The following is a 24,126-nucleotide window of genomic DNA, read 5'->3' as shown; positions in this document are numbered from 1 at the left end:
GAATGGTAAAAGTCCCAGATTGCATTTTAATACGTTACATAGGCCGATAGATAAAGGAGGGCTAGGCCTACCCAAGATTTTGTTTTATTACTATGCGTTCAGTCTCAGACATTTGGCTCATTGGTCACTTCCACCTGAGAGAGCCCCTCCCTGGTTTGTTATTGAACAGGCAGTTCTTGCCCCTATTTCGCCATTACAAAGTATCTCTATCAAACTAATCGGAAAAGTTAAGTTTCACCCCGTTATTTCGCATTTACACTCGGTATGGACTAAAGTGTCCAGATTGTTTAAATTGGACACTTATTTAAATGCTGCCTCGAGCATATGGCAGAACCCAAGACTGTGTATTGTCAAGTCCCCTTTCTGCTGACCTATATGAAAGTGGAGTGTTGAGATCATTTGAAAACTTGGTCCAACATTTTGGGATCCCCAGACCAGAGTTTTATAGGTATTTACAACTGCGTCAACTGCTTTGCACTATTTTTGGGAGTAGCACACATCCCCCTAAGGAGGCAGATGCTTTGGGAGAGGTGATTGCGGCTTTTGGAAAAGGTCATGAGGCATCAGTGTACTATTCCCTGTTAATTCAGAGTCTGGGGGACGGAGCCTTAACTTCTCTCAAGAGAGTATGGGAGAAAGATTTCAACTTGGCATTGGAGGAATGAGTGTGGGCTAAGATTCTTAAAAACGTTAAGTCTGCATCTAGTGATTCAAGGGTGCGTCTTATACAATTCAAAATTTTGCATAGATTTTATTGGACCCCCTCTAGACTGTATAGGCTTGGTCTTAAAGACACACCCACCTGCTGGAGATGCCAATCAGAGGATGGAGACATGGCCTGTGTTTTTTGGTGGTGTGTCGAGATCCATAAATTCTGGTCGAAGGTTCAGAATTTTGTGTGCGATGTGGTGGGCACTCAGGTTTCATTTTGCCCCAGACTTTGTGTTTTGGGCGATGGGGCAGTCATCGATGTGGGGGATGGCCATATAGGGAACTGGGTTCTGACATGTGTGATGATTGCCAGGCAGGTTATTTTGAGGGGTTGGAGGTCAGCTGGTGCACCCCCATATCTGGAGTGGTGCACGGAGGTGGGGAGGGTGGCAGCTAATGAGGAGGTGTCATCTAGAAGACGGGGTGGCTTGGATTAGTTTGTTCGGAAATGGGGCAGGTATTTGGAGTTTTTGGAGGGCTCTCGGGTGGGGTGTGGAGAGAGTAGTGTATTATAGTTTGTATGATTATTATGTGTATGTATGTATGTATGTATGTGTATATATATATATATGTATATGTATTTATGTTTGTATATGTATGTATGTATATTGACCACAGGGTTGTTTTTTGGGGGGGGAGGGGGGGTTGTGGGGTTTAAATGTTGATTTTATATATTATATATATATATATGTTTACATTTCATTGTAAAAAAAATTAAATAAAAAAAAACAAAACAAAACAAAAAAAAAAAAACCTGTCACCACGTTTATCATAGAAACTGTTGTCATAGATATTAGGCAGAATGCAAGCTTTAGTCACCATTCACTTTCATTGCATCTTGTTTCCATGTAATGGAAATGAATGGTGACTGAACATGGCCTTGTGTTCCAAGGAAATAAAAGAAAGTCATACGGGTATGGAATAACATCACTTTTGGGGTGAAATTTCTCTTGATGAGATAATTGCCTGTGCACATGAATGAAACCTAACTGATGTGATTTTTGTGGAATATTGTATATTTGTAAAGACTTTTCTACAAATGGATCTTAGATGTTTATTGTCCTAAAGCTGTTAACATGAGACACTTACATTTCTTTTGAAATGTTCAAGGGAAAGTATTCCTCACATTTCACCTAAAATTCTGCATTCATCTGGCCACACACATGCAAAAACCATAACAAAATATCACAACCTCACTGTTAAAATAAACTCAACTGAAGCTTTCCAAAATGAGTGAAGAATTTCAAAAGTGTGAAAGCCTCAGTGGGAAGTAAAACAAAAGCCATTTAAAGTAACTTCTCTGTGCAACTCCTATAATAAGTTTAATATTTTACACACTAAAATGTGTTTGTCAGACAAATTGTATTGTTGTTGTACCTGTTGATTCTCAGATCACTTAATCATTTAATTTTATACAGTATATGCTCATATAATTTACTTATTATGTAGGGGAGACTTGGGCTAGTTGTCACATGGGAAGTTGTCACAAGTGCATTATCTCAGTTTACTCTAGCAGTGGTTTTGTGTGTTGTTTCAAACATTTACATTTGAATATTGCTGTTCTCCAAACTAAAATTCCAATATCATATTTTTGCTATGACTTTTGGGTAAAGTAGTGAACACAATAAAACCACAGTGGGATACATTAAGGCAAGGGTCACCTATTCAATAAAGGTAGACCATATTTAATAAAGGCAGAACCAAAACTGTGTTCACAGGTCAAGGTTTATGTAAAATGAATGTATTTAAAGTGACCCAAAAATGAAAATTCTCATCATTTACTCACCCTCATGCCATCCCATATGTGTATGACTTTCTTTCTTCTGCAAAACAAAGATTTTTAAAATAATATTTCAGCGCTGTAGGTCCATATAATGCAAGTGAATGGTGACCAGAACTTTTAAGGTCCAAAAAGCACAAAAAGGCAGCATAAAAGTAATCCATAAGACTCCAGTGTTTAAATCCATATCTTCGGAAGTGAAATTACAGGTATGTGTGAGAAAAAGATCAATATTTAAGTCTTTTTTTTTTTTTACTGAAAATCTACACTTTCACTTTCACATTCAGCCACCTACTGGCTGGTGCTGGTCAAAGGTGGAGCTTGATAGTAATAAATGACTTAAATATTGATCTGTTTCTCACCCACACCTATTATATCACTTGTGAATATATGGATTAAACCACTGGAGTCCTATGGATTACTTTTAAATCAAATCAAATCAAATCACTTTATTGTCACACAGCCATATACACAAGTGTGATGGTGTGTGAAATTCTTGGGTGCAGTTCTGATCAACATAGCAGTCGTGACAGTGATGAGACATTTACCAATTTACAATAACATCAAATTAACACAACACAATTTAAACATCTGTTATACACATAATTACACACAACAATATACAAATAATAACATACACTGTACAGTATACAATACGCACTATATAGATACACATTATTCAATAAAAATAAAAATAAAAATATATAAAAAAGTATATATATATATAGAATGTACAGTATTGTACTGTATTGACATTCAGGCTGTCGGTTGATAGTCAGTTGTTAAGAGAGAACATAATATAATAATAATAATATAATTTATGACAGTCCGGTGTGAGATATAAGAGTAAGGGTAATAAAGTGCAGTGCTGATGTATTTTGATCGTGGGAGATTTTATGCTGCCTTTATGTCCTTTTTGGACCTTCTGAGTTCTGGTCACCATTTACTTGCACTGTGAGGACCTACAGAGCTGAAATATTCTTCTATAAATCATTATCTGTGTTCTGCAGAAGAAAGAAAGTCATACACATCTGGGATGGCATGAGGGTGAACTATCCCTTTAATGACTGAGAGGTTGGGGCAAGCTGTCACATGTGTTTTAAATGTTATAAATGTATACAATTTATTCAATACAAATTTTGCTGGTTAAAACAAAGGCTTGATATTTCTGTATGTTACCTTTCACATTTTTGTTTCATGAATTATGTGTTTTGTCATTGTTTTACAGTTTAAACTTTGCTGAAAAGCCTATTGGGGCAAGTCATCACATCAGGTCAACTTGTATCCATCCATCCATCCATACTTGAAGGTCTGTGCCTATGCAGAAATTGATTTTGAAAAATACAAAATGAGAACTATTAAATGAAATGAAAAGTATGACAACTAGCCCCAGTCATCTCTATTTTATTTACAGTACCTTCAGAAATTATTCAGTCTCTAACTGTGTTGCAAACAGAATGCATATTCAAATGCGATTTTCAAATAAGATCCATAAAAGATTCTCTATAATATTGTAATGATGTAGATTTATTTAATAGTTTTGTTCAACTGCTTGATTACATAATAAAGGTGCTAAAGTAAGGAACTAAAACAGCAGATCAGATAATGCTATTGTGGAAAACAGCTGGTGGTTAGAAATACACTTTTAAGATCTGGCCACATTAGGTGAATGGCTAAGAAAGCCACTTCTCAAAAAGATCTACAGTATATTAGATTGCACTTTAAGTGTATTAATCCCATAATGCAATATCTGAAACCTGCAATTCATGGTTTGTTTATTATATGGTAATGGCCCAGAGCAATACTTTAAATATCATAAAGATTATGAAGGTTTATATTCTGAAGTACTTCCTGAAGGAATTAGTTATGATTATACTATAATAATAATAATAATAATAATAATAATAGAAATGCAAGGCTTAAATTCCCATTAAAATGTTAGTTTATTAATATTCATTTGAAAATTATATAAATATAAAATTTTACATATAAAATTATATGTAGTGCAAATGAAGGGAAATTACTACAATGTCTGGGCACATTTCCTTTACAGGAAAAATGAGCTCTCAGAGCAATTAGGACATTTTAATAGGAATCAAAACTACTAACATTTTCTGATATTCCTTAAAAAACATTATCCTCCTCCTTATGAGTTTATTAATTGTTTAAACCAATAACAAAAACACAAATTAACACAATAACATGACTAACTTAAGGTCAGTAAAAGTATATTTCTCTCAATCCTGAACATAAGACTACGATTCTTACTGAAAATGGCAGCATGAACAAATGTTCCATTCTTTTAACTTAATCTGTAACTTGATCAACCAACAAATGCAGTACAAATCTGTTGAAAACAAAGTCCACTGCCAAAGAGGTTCATGTGTTTCTTAACAATGTAATTTTAATACTGGCCTAATCCAGCTAGCACTTCTCTCTGGGCCTCAGATACGGCCATATTAACCATGAGGAAAATTCCTGATGACAGACAGGCTAAAAACATTTTGCTCAAATGGCTTAGCAGTTGCAGTTTTACTAATCGTACAGCTTTCCCATATGAAAAGATCAAGTGTTACTGCCCTCCAAGACGCATTCAAGGCAGACCACCTCAGGACTTGTTATATATTATATATATTGCATATATTGCAAAAAACAGAAGATCGAATTTATATGTTTTACGAAAACACGTTTATTAGGGCAAGTGCAAATAAAATGTGCATGCTCAAATACCTACCATAACAACTTTATAGGAATGATATGTGTTCAATACAAGTTAAGCTCTTCAGTATATGGACAGTATCTGTGATGTGCTGTTGATGACCACAGAGAATTTAGACTCGTCCCTTAGTTTGTAAAAAACAAAAATTGTGTTTATAGTATAATGCACTTACAATGGAAATCTTTGGGGCAATCCAGAGGGTTAAAAAGCAGAAATGTACCACTTATATTTTTTTTTGAAAGCACTTGTATTTATTATTTTGGACATAAACGTGTTCTTTGAGCTGTAAAGTTGTCTAAATTGTCCTTTAAGCAGTGGGACTACTGTTCTTGTCAGATTAAAGGGATGAGGATAATCATTTACTCACCCTCATGCCCTCCCAGATGTGTATGACTTTCTTTCATTGGCTGAACACAAATTATGATTTTTAGAAGAATTTCTCAGCTCTTTTGGTGCCAAAATTTTGAAACTCCAAAAATCACACCAGTCAGCATTAAATAGGACTTAAATATTAAAGTTTTTCTCACCCACACCTATCATATCACTTCTGAAGATATAGATTAAAAACACTAGAGTCGTATGGATTACTTTTATGATGTCTTTATGTGCTTCTTGGAGCTTCAAAATTTTGGCACCCATTCACATGCATTGTATGGACCTACATAGCTGAAATAGTCTCCTAAAAATCTTTGTTTGTGTTCTGCAGAAGAAAGTAAGTTATACATATCTATGGCATGAGGGTGAGTAAATGATGAGAGAATTTTCATTTTTGGGGTAACTACCCCTTTAACTTCTGGTTATGGATTTTACTCTACATAAACATTAGGGCTGGACATTGATACAGATTTACAGATTCGATTCTGTTTCACAAGCTCTCGATTCGATATCGATTCATATGGATATACATTTCAGTTAAAATATCCATATTGATTACATATGAAAGAAATTATCACCCAGCTGTAGCTGTTAATCATTCAGGGGACCTTCTATTAGGTACATTAAGAAAAAAATATATCTCGCAAATTATCTTTTATTTGTTTATCATCATTTTGATCATATTTTAGCTTTTTATAAATGTTCAAACCCATGTATTCCATCAATAAATATGATAATGTATTGCATATGTTACATGTTTATTGTTTAATGCATAATTTAAAAATCTTTTGTTATTACATTGATTTGTAAAACACATGCTATAAATCACTACTGTCTCTATAAGAAAACTGGTAGTCTGTAAATGAGAGCATATTAACAAGAGAGGATTCAAATGGCTTCTTTGTAGCTCATCCTTGCTGTTCGTGATTAGAATTAAATGTTTATTTTTTTGTTTTTGATCAACAAGTGAATAAGAACAGAAAGGGTTTTCAAAGAGACATTTATCAAAGACAAATGGATTGTGTGGATCTCGTCTTTGGACACGCATTACAGGGAACAACATTTACTCTCAACATGCAGTGAAAGTTTTTCTTTACCAGTATACTACTCAATCACAAGTGAGTGAAATCTTTACATTTACCAGCCAGTGGCTATTCCCAGACATTTTTAGTCACATAGTGCAAAATATGTCTCACATGCAAGTGATTTACTCACATTGTAGAGATTTGTGCATATAGTAAAAGAACGATCTTGAGATTTAAGAATCAGTTGTGCTCAAATGAAGATCACGATGCATCAGAAATTTTTACCCAGTATTTTACCCAATATTTTTACCAAGTCCTAATAAACAGTTGCCTTCTTGATTACTGGCTTTACATGACCATAAAAGGAATTGAACGATTGGGTATTTCTTTGCACAGACAAGGTTAGTAAGCAATTCTATCACATTAGTCTCATGTGAACATGCATAATGTTTAAGTTTTTTGGCTCTAGTGTGTATTTTAACATTTATCCTGGTACAATGCCTTACCCTATGAACTTTCATTGTAAGTGCATTACTGCACAGTCAAAATGATTTACTATATTACTTGACAGCATACATATCCATAGAGCTGAAGCTGCAATGAACCTGAAACTTTCAGAGACATACAGGGCACAAAAATTGTGTGTTTATGTGGAAATAAATTTCACATTTCAGGAACCACCAGCTAGAGTACAGAAAAAGAAGGAAGAAACTTTATGAAACAAACCGTCTGATTTAAATACAAAGGCTATGTAGGTTTTCACGAGGCAGAAGAATTTGTCTATTTAAAGCAGCAACAGATTTCAGTGCAAGACCTTTAGATGTGAGGGTTGAATAGTAAGAAGTGTTTGTAGAGATCCTTCTAAACAAAATACGACTAAGATGCTGGACGGCCAAAGAAAACTTCTAGGGAAAAAAGGACAAGATTATTTGAACATTCCAGGTTTAGGTTTTATAATGGTTCAACTTGCCACATGGTTCATGGAAAACAGCAATGTCTATTACTGACCACACTGACAACAACATTTGACAATCATTACACTTTTCCAAATTATGATTAGAAAAAAAAAAGAAAGATAATTATCCCAGTGAAGTCAACAGATGCTTAAGTCCAACAGCAGCCTAGCCCTTCTAAATCATCTCGAAATCACTTCCATCAGAGTGAAATTGTATATTAAAACCACAAGACCAGTGCAGTTGAGTGGTTCTGGACCAGAAATAGCACCCGTGTGTTCACAGTCTCTCTGAGGTTTACACAAACAAACCAAAATGGAACAAAAAAAGACCAGGAGTGTGTCCTGCAACACACAATGTAAACATTTACAGCAATCAACTCTTCCTACGCAAACATCAGTTTCGTAAACCTTTAGCTCTGCCAATTTGCATGCTGTCATATTGATGGGAAACATCTAACAATAGAAAGCTTTTATGGACATATAGAGGCCCCCCCAAACATAATTGTACACTAAGGTCACACTTAAAAACAAATTAATGTCTTTGCAATTTATAACTAAATATCAAACCAAGTGTCCTTTTTGTAAAGAACTATAGCACCAAACACATTTGCAAGCAAAACATTTCATAAAAAGTATTTATAAATTACAATACAATATGTAGATTGTTAAAAATGGAGACAAAAACTATTTCGTTAATGTGATACACATAATGTAAAACTACACCTGTGGTTAATCTGCTAGAGCACTTGTGTGAACTGACTTCATACATCCACTAAAATCACAGTAGGACCAGTTGGTTTAAAGTACAGGGAAGATTGAATTAACTGGAAAATGGAAAAGCTCAATTCTAAAGGTCTAGCATAATTTGTCTCCAGATGCCACTTGGTTTAATCTTGTTATCTAATGCAAAGCCATTTAGACACTTTTAGGGGCCAAATGTACACATTCATTCTGAAGTGGAGCAACAGAATGTAATGTTAAGAGCAAGAGAAAGGACAACATAAATATGAATACAAAACAACAATAATTAGGTGCTATAGTTGGTAAAAAGTAAAATAAAAAACACTAAAAATCAATGGAAACGGGACTAAAAAAATACAACTTCAAATTTCCCTGCTAAATTTGTCTACTTAACATTTTGACCGACATATCTACATATATCTCTCGTTTTATTTTGTACAATATTTTAATTAAAATATGTTTTCACATGAACAGCTTTTTAGAGAGTATACTACTATAAAACTACTTGGGTAACCTGTTCCACTGGTTTAAACACATTTAGGTGAAAAACAGCTACACATTACTGAAGGATATTCATGTCTACCCTTTCTTCTTAACAGTCAGACTGTCAGATGCTATGCATCCTGCTCTTCAGCTGCACAAAAGGTCCCTCCATCTACATGGAGAACTGGTGCATCTTATTTAAACACATTTCAGGATACATGAATAGAAACAGTCCCACAATGTACTACACATTGTTTTCCATTGACACATTTTGTATTATTAAAATATGCTACAAATGAATACCAAACACTGGCAGTGTATTGGGCATTGTTCAGCAGCATACATTATTCAGTGGGGGAAAGCCCTTTTTTGACTTAACTGCGTGAGAGTCACACAAGTTGTTTGGCAGTAATGTGCCTCATGAGTCACGAGTCTGATCCACACTGGATGATCAGCTGCCTTCAATAAATGAAGATGAACTAGGTTTAGTTTCTTCCAAAAAATCTTGAAAAAGTATAATAAGTGAATCTCACAAATAATTGTTTGAGGCATATTTCACAACAGAAGCAAAAGAAAAATGAAATAAATCAATAAATAATAATAATTTAAAAAATCATCCTTTCCGGACACAATTATATTATCATTACATGTTTTTTTTTTTTTTAATCAGCATAAACTAAAGGTAGTACAACAAATACTACTGTGATGTGTATATATACTTTAGAATCAACATATTATCTATATGTTACATTACAGTTATAAGACTCATTTTTTGTCACATTAGGTTACTCAGAATGGGGGGAGGGGGCAATGTGATTAATTGCCATAAAATTGTTTAAATGTTTTATTTAAAATAAAAATATTTTAAAACATTTGCCGATTTTCAAATAATTAAATAAATTCTAATCATTTATAATTAATAATTTATTTTATTTTTGGGGTGAAATACTAGATTCATCCAAATAGACCTTTTGTAAAACCACATACACAGATGCGATTCAGTTCTTTCCAAGAAAATATTGCTCAACCTTTTTTTAAAAAAAATCCCTAAAACCCTAAAAACCTACAGATCTGTAATGTTGTTAACAAAATTCCCATCGATACAGTGAGAACCAAGCTTATAATTTACATTTTGCTGATCTAATGGTGGAAGCTCCTCATTCAACAAAAAAATATTTACGATGAAAACCACTGTATCCCCACCACACAAACCAACCTGTAACAGACAATATGCAACTTATTTTTTTACAATAAGAATACACTTCTATAATAAGATATTTTGCTATAAACTTTTGTCTCCTAAACTATGTACAATACTAACTCTAATATACAGAACATATTAATAAAAATATAATTACTATAACTGTACTACACTGTACAACTGTTCCTTTTGTGTGAGAGCTGTGGCCTTAACATGAGGTTCACTCCTCTAATAACCACCATTTAAACTAAGAGTCCAAGTTGGAGTTACAACCATACTTTAATGATGATTAAAAGCAAAAATATATCTGATGTGCAGCACAAGTTAAATGAAGAGACAGAACAAATGTGAACTAAACGGGTTCTACCTCAATTCAGGGCTGCATTGTGAAGGTTCTGATTCTGAACTATTTCTAGACCTCAAGGTAAGAGCAGTTTAATTGGCAATCTGCTTTCAAAATTGTACATTCTACAGTGTCACACAAGTAAGCTACAGAATAATATAAACGTGACTTACGGATCCCATGATTTATCTTAAGTAAGAGATATTATGTTTAAGATCTAATGCAGTGCAGCTTCATAAGGGAGGATTTTAACGATGCAGGTGGAACTGAGCAGAGCATTGATGGAAGCTGAAATGGGAAAATACACATCCGTGTTTTGTACTGTATGAAAAAAATATCAAACCTCACACAGAAACAAACTGCTCGCATTTAGAATGATAATGTGACTGTTCACTCAAACTAAAACTAAGAGCTTCTTGTTCTCATCAATATGATGATGTTGAGAGTGTTACATGTCCAGTTCTATAAATAAAAAAATAAATAAAACCAATCTAATAAACTAAGGAGCGCACAACTACAGTATACCCACGGATTAAGTTTAGAGATAAACACCTGCATAGTAAGAGGACTGCAGTGAGGCATTGTGGGCTTGAAATCAGTAGCAGATTCAGCACTAATTGTCCCCTGTGGATGGATGCACACCTGCCTCTGGATTACCTGATGAAGAATAGGCACATAACAGTTTGCATAGTTAACTGGGTAGTTGACAAATGGACTGGAAGTTTTTTTTTTTTTTTTGTTAAACTTCATATATATTTGTAAAAGTTAGATGCTGTAATTAGTCACCTTTTATTTTAAATGTATCCCCACTTTTAATTAACTTTTTTTCAAAAAAGATTTCCATTTGGTCCTGAGGTGTCAAATGATTCTTTTTAAAAGTAAAAAATATTATATGTAGCCTCTCAATTAATGAGGTCATAAAAGCTGCATGCATAATTATAAAATAATTAGCAAAATGCTGTATAAATTAGTTTTAGATGTAGTATAGCTGGTCACATTGGCTATACAGTTACTGTTAGACTTCCAAATGCTAGCATTCTCACAAATAAGTAAAGCTTTAAGTTATTTAATGCTTATTACTGCTGAAAATTCTCTTTCTCTTTTCTTAACTAAAGAGCTTGAAAATGTCTTATTTACTTGATGTTGGGGTTTTGGTTACATGTTTAAAGATCTCCAAAACATGTTTAAAAACATGAGTTTCTGTATTTCACAGTTCATGGGGAATCCAGTCACAGTCACAAAGCTGAACAATTTCCACATTTTACTCCAAATAAATAAACTAAAAATCACTACTTGTTAAAAAACTAAAACGCAATTTGAATTATTGAATGTTTATAAACAAAAACAAAGTAGAAACTGAACTTATCTTAAAGGGGTCATGACATGAAGATTCAAATTTTTCTTGACCTTTTGACATGTAAGAGGTCATTGTATTATAAAAACATACTGTAACTTTCAGAACTCAAAACTTCCTTCTAACTGCAAAAAGAGCATTTGTTGAAACCAAGCTGCCAAAATGACTCTCTTCTTCCTCCACATTGTGATGTCATACTGTGGTAGACATTTGCATCTGACCACCTCTACAAAATCACATTAACTCCTACTTTACCTCATTACTTCCGTAGCCCCGCCCAGTTGTGGTGAGCAGTGAGATGGCAAGGAGTGAGCAGGTCTCTCAAGACCAGAGAGACAATCATTACAGTGGGCGTTTACTGTCAAGTCTTAAAAGAGAAGCAAAACCAAAACTGAGCGTTTCTTACAGAGAGTCAGAATGAGGGTGGAAAATGATCATGTTTTACAAATATATGACTGTTTTTTATGCAAAAAAAAACTTTACTAATATTACAAATGAACTAGGGATGCACTGATACCACTTTTTCTATTCCAATCTGATTCCGATACCTGAAATCTCAGTATCGCCCAATACTGATCCCGGTGTGATTCCAGTGGGTTTTTTTTTCCATAATCAATTTAGAATATCTATCTCTAATATCTCTGTGATACTAACTGGGGGTACTCTTTATATGTATAGAAACCTAACCTTTAAAGGGATAGTTTACCCAAAAATGAAAATTCTCTCATGATTTAATTACCCTCATGTCATCCCAGATGTGTATGACATTCTTTTTTCTGCAGAACACAAATTATGATTTTTAGAAGAATATTTCAGCTCTGTAGAATGCAATACAATGCAAATGAATGGGTGCCAAAATGTTGACGCTCCAAAAAGCACATAGACATTATAAAAGTAATTCATACGTCTCCAGTGTTTTAATCCATATCTTCATAAGTGATATAATAGGTGTGGGTGAGAAACAGATCAATATTTAAGTCCTTTTTTGTTTGAAAGTCTTCTCCCTGCCCAGTAGGGGACAGTATGCATGAAAAATGTGAATCACAAAAAAACAAGAATGTGAAGGTAATCTGTTTCTCACCCACACCATATCATATCACTTCTGAAGACATGGATTAAAACACTGGGGTCCTATGGATGAATTTAATGCTGCCTTTATGTGCTTTTTGGGGCATCAGACTTTTGGCACCCATTCACTTACATTGTATGGACCAAAAGAGCTGAGAAATTCATCAAAAAAATCTTCATTTATATTCTGCAGAAGAAAGTCACAAATCTGGGATGACATGAGGGTGAGTAAATGATGAGAATTTTCATTTTTGGGTGAACTATTCCTTTAACTACGCATTATTTAAATATAAATGTACAGCCTATTAAGAAAAACTTTATTGTTATCTAGTCTACTGGATAATGTTGCAGCAAAATTAACAGTGATTGCAGTGAAAGTCTTCAGTAGAAAAGAAACCAGTTTTCTTTGCACAACTTTTTCAACTTGTATCTGGACTTCAGATTCAGATCTTTTTTTGTTCACTTTAGTTGTAAGATATCAGTCCACTTTTTATTCACAGTTATTTTTTGGAACCCAGTCAACTTAAATATTGTTGTAATTTGTAAACAAATAATAATGATAATAATAAATGACTGACTTTTAGAATGTTATAATACAAGAGTAATATATGTATATTTCAGGCATGCACCTTTAACTTTAAAACCCTCTGGCTTTTATTTTGACGGTCAGAGTGTCTCTGTTTGTGCTAGTTCACAGCAGTTTAATTAAATTCTCATTCAAAATCTGGTGAAATGCTTCTCCAGCACCATTCTCAATGCATGTTATAAGTGAACCGAACCATTAAGCTTTTTTGTTTGTGTGTGGCACTCACATATTGCACACCGCTTTGAGAGCTGCGAGCACATCAACAGCATGCATGTGCAATGTATATGTGTCAACAAAGCCGTGCCATTCACTCACGCGCTGCACACGCATACTATTTATTTACTTAAACACAGCCTTTTGTGATTCATCGCAGGTCTTCAAGTGGCTTTGAATAAAATGCACAAGTCAGATGACCTACTTTAATAGTGCCATTATGGTTCTTTTATGTCATTTTTGGAGCTTGACAGTAACAAACATGACTAACACACGGTATCAGATTTGGATCGTGCTCATCGGACTGATACCCAACCCGTCGAAAAACATCAGTATCAGAAACGATCCAGGTATTGGTGCATTGCTAAAATGAATCTCAAAGAACATATTAAAAAAATAAATAAAAAAGGCATGTCATGACCCCTTTAAAATAGAGTTTTGTTCTGCACCACCTTATCAAATGTAGAGGTAGTTGCTACAACACCACACTGAAAGCACTTATCTTTTGCTTTGGTATGAAAGATTACCTGATGCAGGTGTAGCTACTGCAGGGGGTGTGCGGGACTCATCGTCATCGCTGAAGCAGATGACCTCACCCCCAGGAAAAGCTGGTGGGGCATTAGACTCTTTACCATCGATGTTCCGCAGTGCCAGAATACGATGATGCAAGGCTGCATACAACTGGGCAGCATCCTTAGAGCTGGACTGAGACAAGAGATGAGACCACATAAGACCAAAACACGAACAATAACACAAAACTTGAATGAATCTATTCACAGTCTGTCATTACAACTCAGATCTGTGTCAGGCAAGTAGTTAACTGACAAATCTTACAGAAATTAGGAAGACTTTGACGCCCTGCTCCTCTTTGTCCATAGCTGATATTCTTAGACTCTTCTCACTGGCTTTATCCACCTGCATCTGAGACCAAAGCTTTGTGTTGAGGATCACTCGAAGACTTCCCTGAGTCCTCATGACTGCAACACACAAACAAAAAACAACACTCGGGTCAGCTCTCAGTAAACAGAAACACTAAGCCATGTGCACAAAAATCTGATTTTTTGGCTGACTCAAATCCGTTTAGGTTTTTGTAGTCTGAACAGGACAAAAACACATCAAATCCGATTTTTACATTACGATTAAAATCAGATTCAAGGATGTGTTTTGGAATTCCGGTTTTTCCGACCTTAAAATGTGACCTGCATGAAATATGGAGGGGGTGTCAATGTCCTGTCCATTCTCGATAAGCATTTTTCACCCCCCCCAAAAAAATATTATATGGATAATATTTTAACTTGAAATGGGTCAACTTTGACCTGAACACAACAGTAGGGTTAATGTGTGTTCACAGAATACTGAACTGGGGAACTTAGGAGCCTGGGAACATAGGACCCTGGGAACATAGGTAGGCTCCCATCAGGACTTCAAGTCAAGACAGGTTTATTTTAATTCATCAAGAGAAATAAAATGGTTGGATATAAAACAGGTTTGAACCATTGCCTCAGTTGCTCACAGGTTAAAAATCGCTAGCTGCAATTCCAGCATTACTGACGTGATATTTGCAGTGAAATCGTGAAATTTATCTTCACATACTGTATATCTAACCGTTCATCTGTATAATCATAAAACCCTGCAGATACAGTGCAGATATTTGAAAATGTTCAGTCTAGACCAATTTTCCCCCCGTTTAGATCGGAAAAATAACTTGGGTTACAGATGTAATAAAAATGGACATGAGTTTTTGGGCCCACTCTCTGTAAAAACTGAATTTAAATGCACAATCCAGAAATAATACTAGCCACACGATTAAGAGGGGTCAGCACTCCTAAGAATATGTAATATTAAATTTACCCTAACTGATTCAGTGTGTAGCTTCTCATTTCTTAAACAACCATGTCGGAAGACGTATCCTGTAGTGTTGGGTTCGAGTCCACCTTAGACGAGTCCAAGTCAAGTACGAATCTTTAAACAATCGAGTCCAAGTCCAAAAGGGGCCGAGTCAGACTCAAGTCCGAGTCTTTAAACAATCGAGTCCGAGTTGAATCCGAGTCTTTAAACAATCGAGTCCGAGTCCAAAAGGGGCAGAGTCGGACTCAAGTCCGAGTCTTTAAACAATCGAGTCCGAGTTGAGTCCGAGTCCAAAAGGGGCCAAGTTGGACTCAAGTTCGAGTCTTTAAACAATCGAGTCCGAGTTGAGTCTGAGTCTTTAAACAATCGAGTCCGAGTTGAGTATGAGTCCAAAAGGGGCCGAGTTGGACTCAGGTCCGAGTCTTTAAACAATCGAGTCCGAGTTGAGTCTGAGTCTTTAAACAATCGAGTCCGAGTTGAGTCAGAGTCCAAAAGGGGCAGAGTCGGACTCAAGTCCGAGTCTTTAAACAATCGAGTCCGAGTGGAGTCAGAGTCCAAAAGGGGCCGAGTCGGACTCAAGTCCGAGTCTGTAAACAATCGAGTCCGAGTTGAGTACGAGTCCAAAAGGGGCCGAGTTGGACTCAGGTCCGAGTCTTTAAACAATCGAGTCCGAGTTGAGTCTGAGTCTTTAAACAATCGAGTCCGAGTTGAGTCTGAGTCCAAAAGGGGCCGAGTCGGACTCAAGTCCAAGTCTTTAAACAATCGAGTCCGAGTTGAGTCCGAGTCCAAAATGGGCAGAGTCGGACTCAAGTCCGAGTCTTTAAACAATCGAGTCTGAGTGGCGTCAGAGTCCAAAAGGGGCCGAGTCAGACTCAAGTCTGAGTCTTTAAACAATCGAGTCCGAGTTGAGTATGAGTCCAAAAGGGGCCGAGTTGGACTCAGGTCCGAGTCTTTAAACAATTGAGTCCGAGTTGAGTCCGAGTCCAAAAGGAGCTGAGTCGGCCTCAAGTCCGAGTCCGAGTTGAGTACGAGTCCAAAAGGGGCCGAGTCGGACTCAAGTCCGAGTCTTTAAAAAATCGAGTCTGAGTCCAAAAGGGGCCGAGTCGGACTTAAGTCCGAGTCTTTAAACAATCGAGTCCGAGTGGAGTCCGAGTCCAAAAGGTGCCGAGTCGGACTCAAGTCCGAGTCTTTAAACAATCGTGTCCGAGTTGAGTCCGAGTCCATAATAGGCCGAGTCCGATTCCGAATGAATCTGTTCATGAATCTGAATTCAAATTGTAACCGTAAAATCGACATCAATATTTTAAGCTTATTTTAAACTTCACAACTAAGAAAACACAATTGTCAATATAAATGTAACAAAAACACCTCTATATTTTATGATTAGATTCCTGCTGAACAAAATTCAAAGTAGTTTCAGAATGAAAGCATATGCTTTAGGAGTATGAAGACAAAACTGTCCTTCAACACAATTCTTATTGTGTTCTGTTGACATTTCAATTATTTTGTTGCTTTTTGCCCTCCACTCAAACACAGACTAAACAAAGTGAAAGCTCAATCAACAGCATTTGTGGCATAATATTATCACAAAAATTAATTTTGACTCGTCCCTCCTTTTCTTTAAAAAAAGCAAAAATCTGTTACAGTGAGGCACTTCCAATGGAAGTCAATGGGAAAATTAAAGTGAAAGTGGCAGAAGTTTAAAGGCAGAAATGTGAAGCTTATAATTTTATAAAAGCACATCCATTAATTCTTCTGTTAAAACTCATGTATTATTTGAGCTGTAAAGTTGTTTAAATAGTCATTTTTACAGTTGTTTTAGGTTGTTGACATTACCACATCATGGCATGAAGTTGAAAAACTGGTAATAACTTTACACAGAAAAGGTTAGTAAGTGATTTTAAGTGATGTTTACGTGCAGATCCTTTATGTCTTATGGCTAAACTTTTGAAACAGTGAGTATTTTAATGTTCAAAATTAGCAACATTCGCTTCCATTGTAAGTGCCTCAGTCACATCGATTTTTGCTTTTTTTAAAGAAAAGGAGAGACATTATGCCACAAATGCTGTCGATTGAGCTTAACTTGTACTGAACCCGGAATACTCCTTTAAGTGCTTGTACTTTGTAAAAAGTGCAGTTTAGCTGTCTGAATGTGACACTTGTCTGATTTACCTCCGTTCTCGTGGGGAAAAAGAACATTCAGAAAACACCCTGCTTACTTCTTTCAGCTCGCTGTTGAAATGCATTTTTGCATTATTTTGGGCATTTGCGCTGACTGACAGGCCGTTTCAGCGGATTTGCTGAAGACTAGAATTAATGTATCTTCAAATCAACGTGCGACGCAACAAAATATATTTTCTTCTCCACAAACGATACCAGAGACAATAGCGAAAAATTTAATAGTGAGATTTAATTTAAGAAGAAAGAAATCAGTGACCCCACCAAAAACCGGGACTGTCCTGTGTAATAAACCGGGACGTTTGGTAATCCAATCTATAATTAAAACATTTCGATGCCTATTAATAACTTCATATTTCATTGTGCATTTTATTGTGAAAAAACTGTAAAAGAACATATTTTAAGAAGCTCGTAAATGCTTTTAAAATAGAAAAACAATAAATAGGTGCTGTTTATCTGTTTTTCAGAGTTGCAGGCTGCTTTAGTGTGTGTCTGTGTGTCAAGAATTATTGTTAACACTTTACAATAAGGTTTTATTTGTTAATACATTAAAATACCATGAACTAACAATTAACAATGTTTTACAGCATTTTTTTTCATCTTTGTTAACGTTGGTTAAATAAAATGTTTCATTGTTAGTTCATGTTAGTTCCTAGTGCATTATCTGTTAACATATACAACATTTGATAAAAATTAACATTAACAAAGATTAATAAATGCTGTAGAAGTGGTTTTAATTGTTACTTCATTTTAACTAATGATTGGGGCGGGGGGGGGGGTCTTCTCTGCCGCCCACTTTGCTTGGTACATTTTCCTGCTTTTTTGTGCTTAGCTGATCACATGCCTGCACATTTTTCTTAATGCGCCTCAGTCTGAACTGTCAGATCGTATTTCATGTGTTTTTTCTACATTCGTCTTCCGCACTGATTGTTTCCTCAGGTTTTGCGATGAGAAGGCATCTACTGTAATGTGAGTTCAAAATGACCGTTTTATTACATCTTTCAGTTCTCCGAAATGGTTGCAGTGGAAAGTAAAGTCTTTGAGGGGAACAGGGCATAGGGATGATCACTTCTGAACACTTGAGCATTTTGAGGGCTACAATACAGGACGGGGGTTCCCTTCAAGCATCTCACCATCCGACCCTTTAAGCATGCTTCAATACGGGACATTTCGCTGCCTGCTAAAATACAGGACAATAGGCGTCCCATATAAGATGTCATAATTCTGCTCAAAATAAGGGACGTCCCTCACCTAAAACGGACAGCTGTAAACCCAAGCACCAACAAACATTGCATATGCCACCTCTCCTGTTTCATAAGCTGTCTGTGATGAATGCTGTCTGTTTATATTTGAACACAGCCCTCATGAAAAACATAATCAATGGCAAAACTTTCATTGCTAAACTCTAATGCATAGTGAACATACATAAGTTTGCATCGTTACTATGACAACTAATGTGAATGTACAAGCAAAAGCGACTGCAGTCTGAACAGAAAAAAAAAAATCTGATTTGAGAAAAAAAAAAATCTCATTTTCCCTAGTGTGAACAAAGCCTGAGGATTCTTAAAGGGGTCATGACATGCCTTTTTATTTTAATATGTTCCTTGGTGTTCACTTATAATATTAGTATTTATTTTTTTACATTTAATATTTAATAGAATTTTTCTTATAATATTAGTACGTTTTTTTTGCACAAAAAAACAGTCATATATTTGTAAAACATGATCATTTTCCACCCTCATTCAGACCCTCTGTCAGAAACGCTCGGTTTTGGTGCTGCTTCTCCTTTAAGACTTGACAGTAAACGCCCACTGTAATGATTGGCTCTCTGGTTTTGACTGACCTGATCTCCTTGCCATCTCACTGCTCGCCACTGTTAATCTCGTCAACGAAATCACTGACAAAAACGTTCGTTGATGAAGGTTTTTTTTTATTTCGATAACGAAGACGAGAAAAAGGCGCATCATGATGATAATGAAATGATTTTATTCAATCATACTGTTGACGAAAATATGACGATAAAAATGATACTGAAAGATATTAACAGAGTAAGATATAAACAGAAGGAAAAACATCTTGAGAATCTGTATAAAGAAGACAATAGATATGGAATCATTTAATCTGTTAATCCAGTATGTGAGATTTATCAATATATCCACAACATTTATGGAACAATTTACATCTGCACAGTGAAGCAAATGAACAGTTGAACTTGAACTAAATGATGCGCTAGTCAGAATATGCATAATTTGCATTGCGTAACTTGCACTGTGAATACGCGGTTTCTATAAGAAACGTGCTACACGCAATGAAAAATCCTTCCACGGAAAATGAAAACCATCATGTAGAGCAAAAGCCATACAAATAGGCAAGTTTATACAAAGAACGTTTTATTTTTCTCTACATGATGGTTCATGCCGCTGACATCAGTTAAAGGTAAATGGCTCTTAAAAATAAGATGGTTTCTTTGATATGTCCCACACAAAAAGTTTAAATAAACAGGAAGTCACTGATTCTTGAGATAAGGGACCGGGTTGAGATAAGGTTTTGAATCTTAGTTTTTATTTTTTTTAATCCTACATTTATTTGAAATGGATATATTTATCAACAAAGGTCTCAGCTAACAAACCATGTAAGGGAACAGGTTTTTATAAAAACACTTTTTTCTTAAAACTGACATTTATTCACTTCATAACACATCTTACTGTGATTTGTTTTGATTGACACTAAATAGCATGCTATTTTAATTTAATCCATCCAACAAGAGTGTAAAGTCTTCTTTATCTAATAATGCTGTTCAGGAAAGAGTTAAGTGATAAAAAAATACATTCTATTCATTTTTTTGTTTTTTCTGTTTCCACACTATTCTGAAAATGCTGACGGAGTTGACAAAATGGAATATTTTTCCATCTTAACCATGTGTTGTACACTGGAACCATTTTTCCTCAGTCGGAGCTGCCTCTATAACTTAAACTCAAATGCCAAAATTATTTTACAATTCTTTACAGAAATGATGACAGTGGGATGACGGAGCTGACATGTTGAAGCTGTGACCACACAGACTTCAACATTGTTTGTTTAAAATATTAAAAAACATAAAACTTACCAGAACGGGGGCCTGGGTAGCACAGCGAATAAAGACGCTGACTACCACCCCTGGAGTCGCGAGTTCGAATCCAGGGTGTGCTGAGTGACTCCAGCCAGGTCTCCTAAGCAACCAAATTGGCCCGGTTGCTAGGGAGGGTAGAGTCACATGGGGTAACCTCCTCGTGGTCGCTATAATGTGGTTTGCTCTCAGTGGGGCGCGTGGTGAGCTGTGCGTGAATGCCGCGGAGAACAGAATGAAGCCTCCACAAGTGCTATGCCTCCGCGGTAACGTGCTCAACAAGCCACGTGATAAGATGCGCGGACTGACAGTCTCAGACGTGGAGGCAACTGAGATTCGTCCTCCACCACCCGGATTGAGGCGAGTCACTACGGCACCACGAGGACTTAGAGCGCATTGTGAATTGGGCATTCCAAATAAAACAATTTTTTTTAAAAACTTACCAGAACGTGTCCTACTGTTGCATCCACCATGAGCATGAAGTGGTAAAGGGGTACTAGGAGTTATAGCTGACCATGACATTGTCTGATTTTTTCAGGATTATAAAAATCAGACGGAGTTGATGTAAAGTGAGGACACAACTTTGATAGGCAGTTTTTATTTTTTTTTTAATGGAAAATATAAAGTTTACTTTATGTATTGTTTCATATCTTGCAGATCCATACCTTTCATTTCATATTTATATTTATAAATTTTGTTTGGCAGTTTAACATTGTGACCTCTTGCTGAGGACAGGTTAAGATTCATTTGCTTCCAAGTATAGAGCATGCATGTAAAACAATTAAAATAAAATTATTTAAAAATATAAGTAATAAATGCTCTGAGTATACACATTTCCTTTAGATTTAAATTTTACATTATTTATTTTATTTATTTTTTTTTACATAAGAGAGGACTTTTGTATGTAGGACATGTTTTGTCCCTTATCTCAAGATCAGTGAAATATGTCAACACAAAAAAGAAGTCATTTTATAGGGTCTTTAAGACCCATATTTGAAAAACGTATGTTTTACATAGTGATAAACAAAATGCTTTGCGAATATTTGTAAAATAAAGGTTTTATGTGATGATAGATTTATATAAAACGGTCGGGCTGATTAACTGGTCGATACTGAGCTATTTTGAGATTAACAGCATTGTCTGATAACCATGCACACTTGGTCAATTAACAGGAGTATTAGCTCCCTCTTGTGACATTTCCAAACTGCAATCAGCCTTGTCAGTGGATGATAATCGGTTTTCAGTTTGTTTTTCTTTGTTTTTTTGTGAATTGTCAGTAAACGTTGTTTAAAATAAGTGTATACATTTAATTTCAGCAAAAATGTGTGTACATTTTATTTTTTATCATTAAATTACATTAAATATCCTGTATATTGGTCATTCGTTAACCCAACTCTAAATTGACAGACCTATAATTCTATAATATTAACAGCCAATGGAAAACCCAAATGGGTCAACCGATGGTTCATGTTGCTAAATTATGCAAAATGACGACTTCATGAAGACATGAAAACCACAGTTACGAGTGATAAGATGGCACGAGATGCCAGCTGTAGAAGTGGTTTTAATTGTTAGTTCACGTTAACTAATGATTTGGGAGGGGGGGGGGTCTTCTCTGCCGCCCACTTTGCTCGGTACATTTTCCTGCTTTTTTGTGCTTAGCTGATCACATGCCTGCCCATTTTTGTTAATGCGCCTCAGTCTGAACTGTCAGATCGTATTTCATGTGTTTTTTCTACATTCGTCGTCCGCACTGATTGTTTCCTCAGGTTTTGCGATGAGAAGACATTTACTGCATTCCAAATGGCAATAATGATGGCCATGCTGTATAGTTACAAACAGAATTTTCAATAAAAATTACTTAAATGTGAGTTCAAAATGACTGTTTTATTACATCTTTCAGCTCTCCGAAATGGTCGCAGTGGAAGGTAAAGTCTTTAAGGGGAACAGGGCATAGGGATGATCACTTCTGAACACTTGAGCATTTTGAGGGCTACAATACAGGACGGGGGTTCCCTTCAAGCATCTCACCATCCGACCCTTTAAGCATGCTTCAATACGGGACACAAAGCCTTCAATATGGGACATTTCGCTGCCCACTACAATACAGGGCAATAGGCGTCCCATATAAGATGTCATAATTCCGCTCAAAATAAGGGATGTCCCTCACCTAAAACGGACAGCTGTAAACCCAAGCTCCAACAAACATTACATATGCCACCTCTCCTGTTTCATAAGCTGTCTGTGATGAATGCTGTCTGTTTATATTTGAACACAGCCCTCATGAAAAACATAATCAATGGCAAAACTTTCATTGCTAAACTCTAATGCATAGTGAACATACATAAGTTTGCATTGTTACTATGACAACTAATGTGAATGTACAAGCAAAAGCGACTGCAGTCTGAACAGAAAAAAAAAATCTGATTTGAGAAAAAAAAAAATCTCATTTTCCCTAGTGTGAACAAAGCCTGAGGATTCTTAAAGGGGTCATGACATGCCTTTTTATTTTAATATGTTCCTTGGTGTTCACTTATAATATTCATATTTTTTTTTTTTTACATTTAATATTTAATATAATTTTTCTTATAAGATTAGTAAGTTTTTTTTGCACAAAAAAACAGTCATATATTTGTAAAACACGATAATTTTCCACCCTCATTCAGACCCTCTGTCAGAAACGCTCGGTTTTGGTGCTGCTTCTCCTTTAAGACTTGACAGTAAACGCCCACTGTAATGATTGGCTCTCTGGTTTTGACTGACCTGATCTCCTTGCCATCTCACTGCTCGCCACTGTTAATCTCGTCAACGAAATCACTGATGAAAACGTTCGTTGATGAAGGTTTTTTTTTTATTTCGATAACGAAGACGAGAAAAAGGCGCATCATGATGATAATGAAATGATTTTATTCAATCATACTGTTGACGAAAATATGACGATAAAAATGATACTGAAAGATATTAACAGAGTAAGATATAAACAGAAGGAAAAACATCTTGAGAATCTGTATAAAGAAGACAATAGATATGGAATCATTTAATCTGTTAATCCAGTATGTGAGATTTATCAATATATCCACAACATTTATGGAACAATTTACATCTGCACAGTGAAGCAAATGAACAGTTGAACTTGAACTAAATGATGCGCTAGTCAGAATATGCATAATTTGCATTGCGTAACTTGCACTGTGAATACGCGGTTTCTATAAGAAACGTGCTACACGCAATGAAAAATCCTTCCACGGAAAATGAAAACCATCATGTAGAGCAAAAGCCATACAAATAGGCAAGTTTATACAAAGAACGTTTTATTTTTCTCTACATGATGGTTCATGCCGCTGACATAAGTTAAAGGTAAATGGCTCTTAAAAATAAGATGATCTCTTTGATATGTCCCGCACAAAAAGTTTAAATAAACAGGAAGTCACTGATTCTTG

The 24,126-nt window shown here is 35.6% G+C and overlaps 1 protein-coding gene across 8 annotated transcripts in view; it reads right to left on the bottom strand.

Moving 5' to 3' along the window:
• Positions 1-7,535: 7,535 nt before the first annotated feature.
• The window catches only part of LOC127427649 (ran-binding protein 3-like), a 30,788-nt gene continuing 14,197 nt past the window's right edge, over positions 7,536-24,126 (bottom strand). For 3 of the 8 annotated variants that reach the window (XM_051675351.1, XM_051675353.1, XM_051675352.1), the window contains 3 exons: positions 14,389-14,531; positions 14,082-14,259; positions 7,536-10,990 (listed from right to left, as the gene is read on the bottom strand). In XM_051675351.1, the coding sequence (XP_051531311.1) occupies positions 10,947-10,990; positions 14,082-14,259; positions 14,389-14,531 (365 nt within the window). In that variant the 3' untranslated portion in view covers positions 7,536-10,946. Of the gene's footprint in view, positions 10,991-14,081; positions 14,260-14,388; positions 14,532-24,126 lie in introns of those variants that run through there. The other 5 variants (XR_007894965.1, XR_007894964.1, XR_007894963.1 and 2 more) reach the window with 5 other exon arrangements.

Source organism: Myxocyprinus asiaticus, chromosome 37, assembly GCF_019703515.2.
Source record: "Myxocyprinus asiaticus isolate MX2 ecotype Aquarium Trade chromosome 37, UBuf_Myxa_2, whole genome shotgun sequence".
In the NCBI taxonomy this organism is placed as follows: domain Eukaryota; kingdom Metazoa; phylum Chordata; class Actinopteri; order Cypriniformes; family Catostomidae; genus Myxocyprinus; species Myxocyprinus asiaticus.
This window is presented reverse-complemented; position numbering and strand designations above follow the sequence as displayed.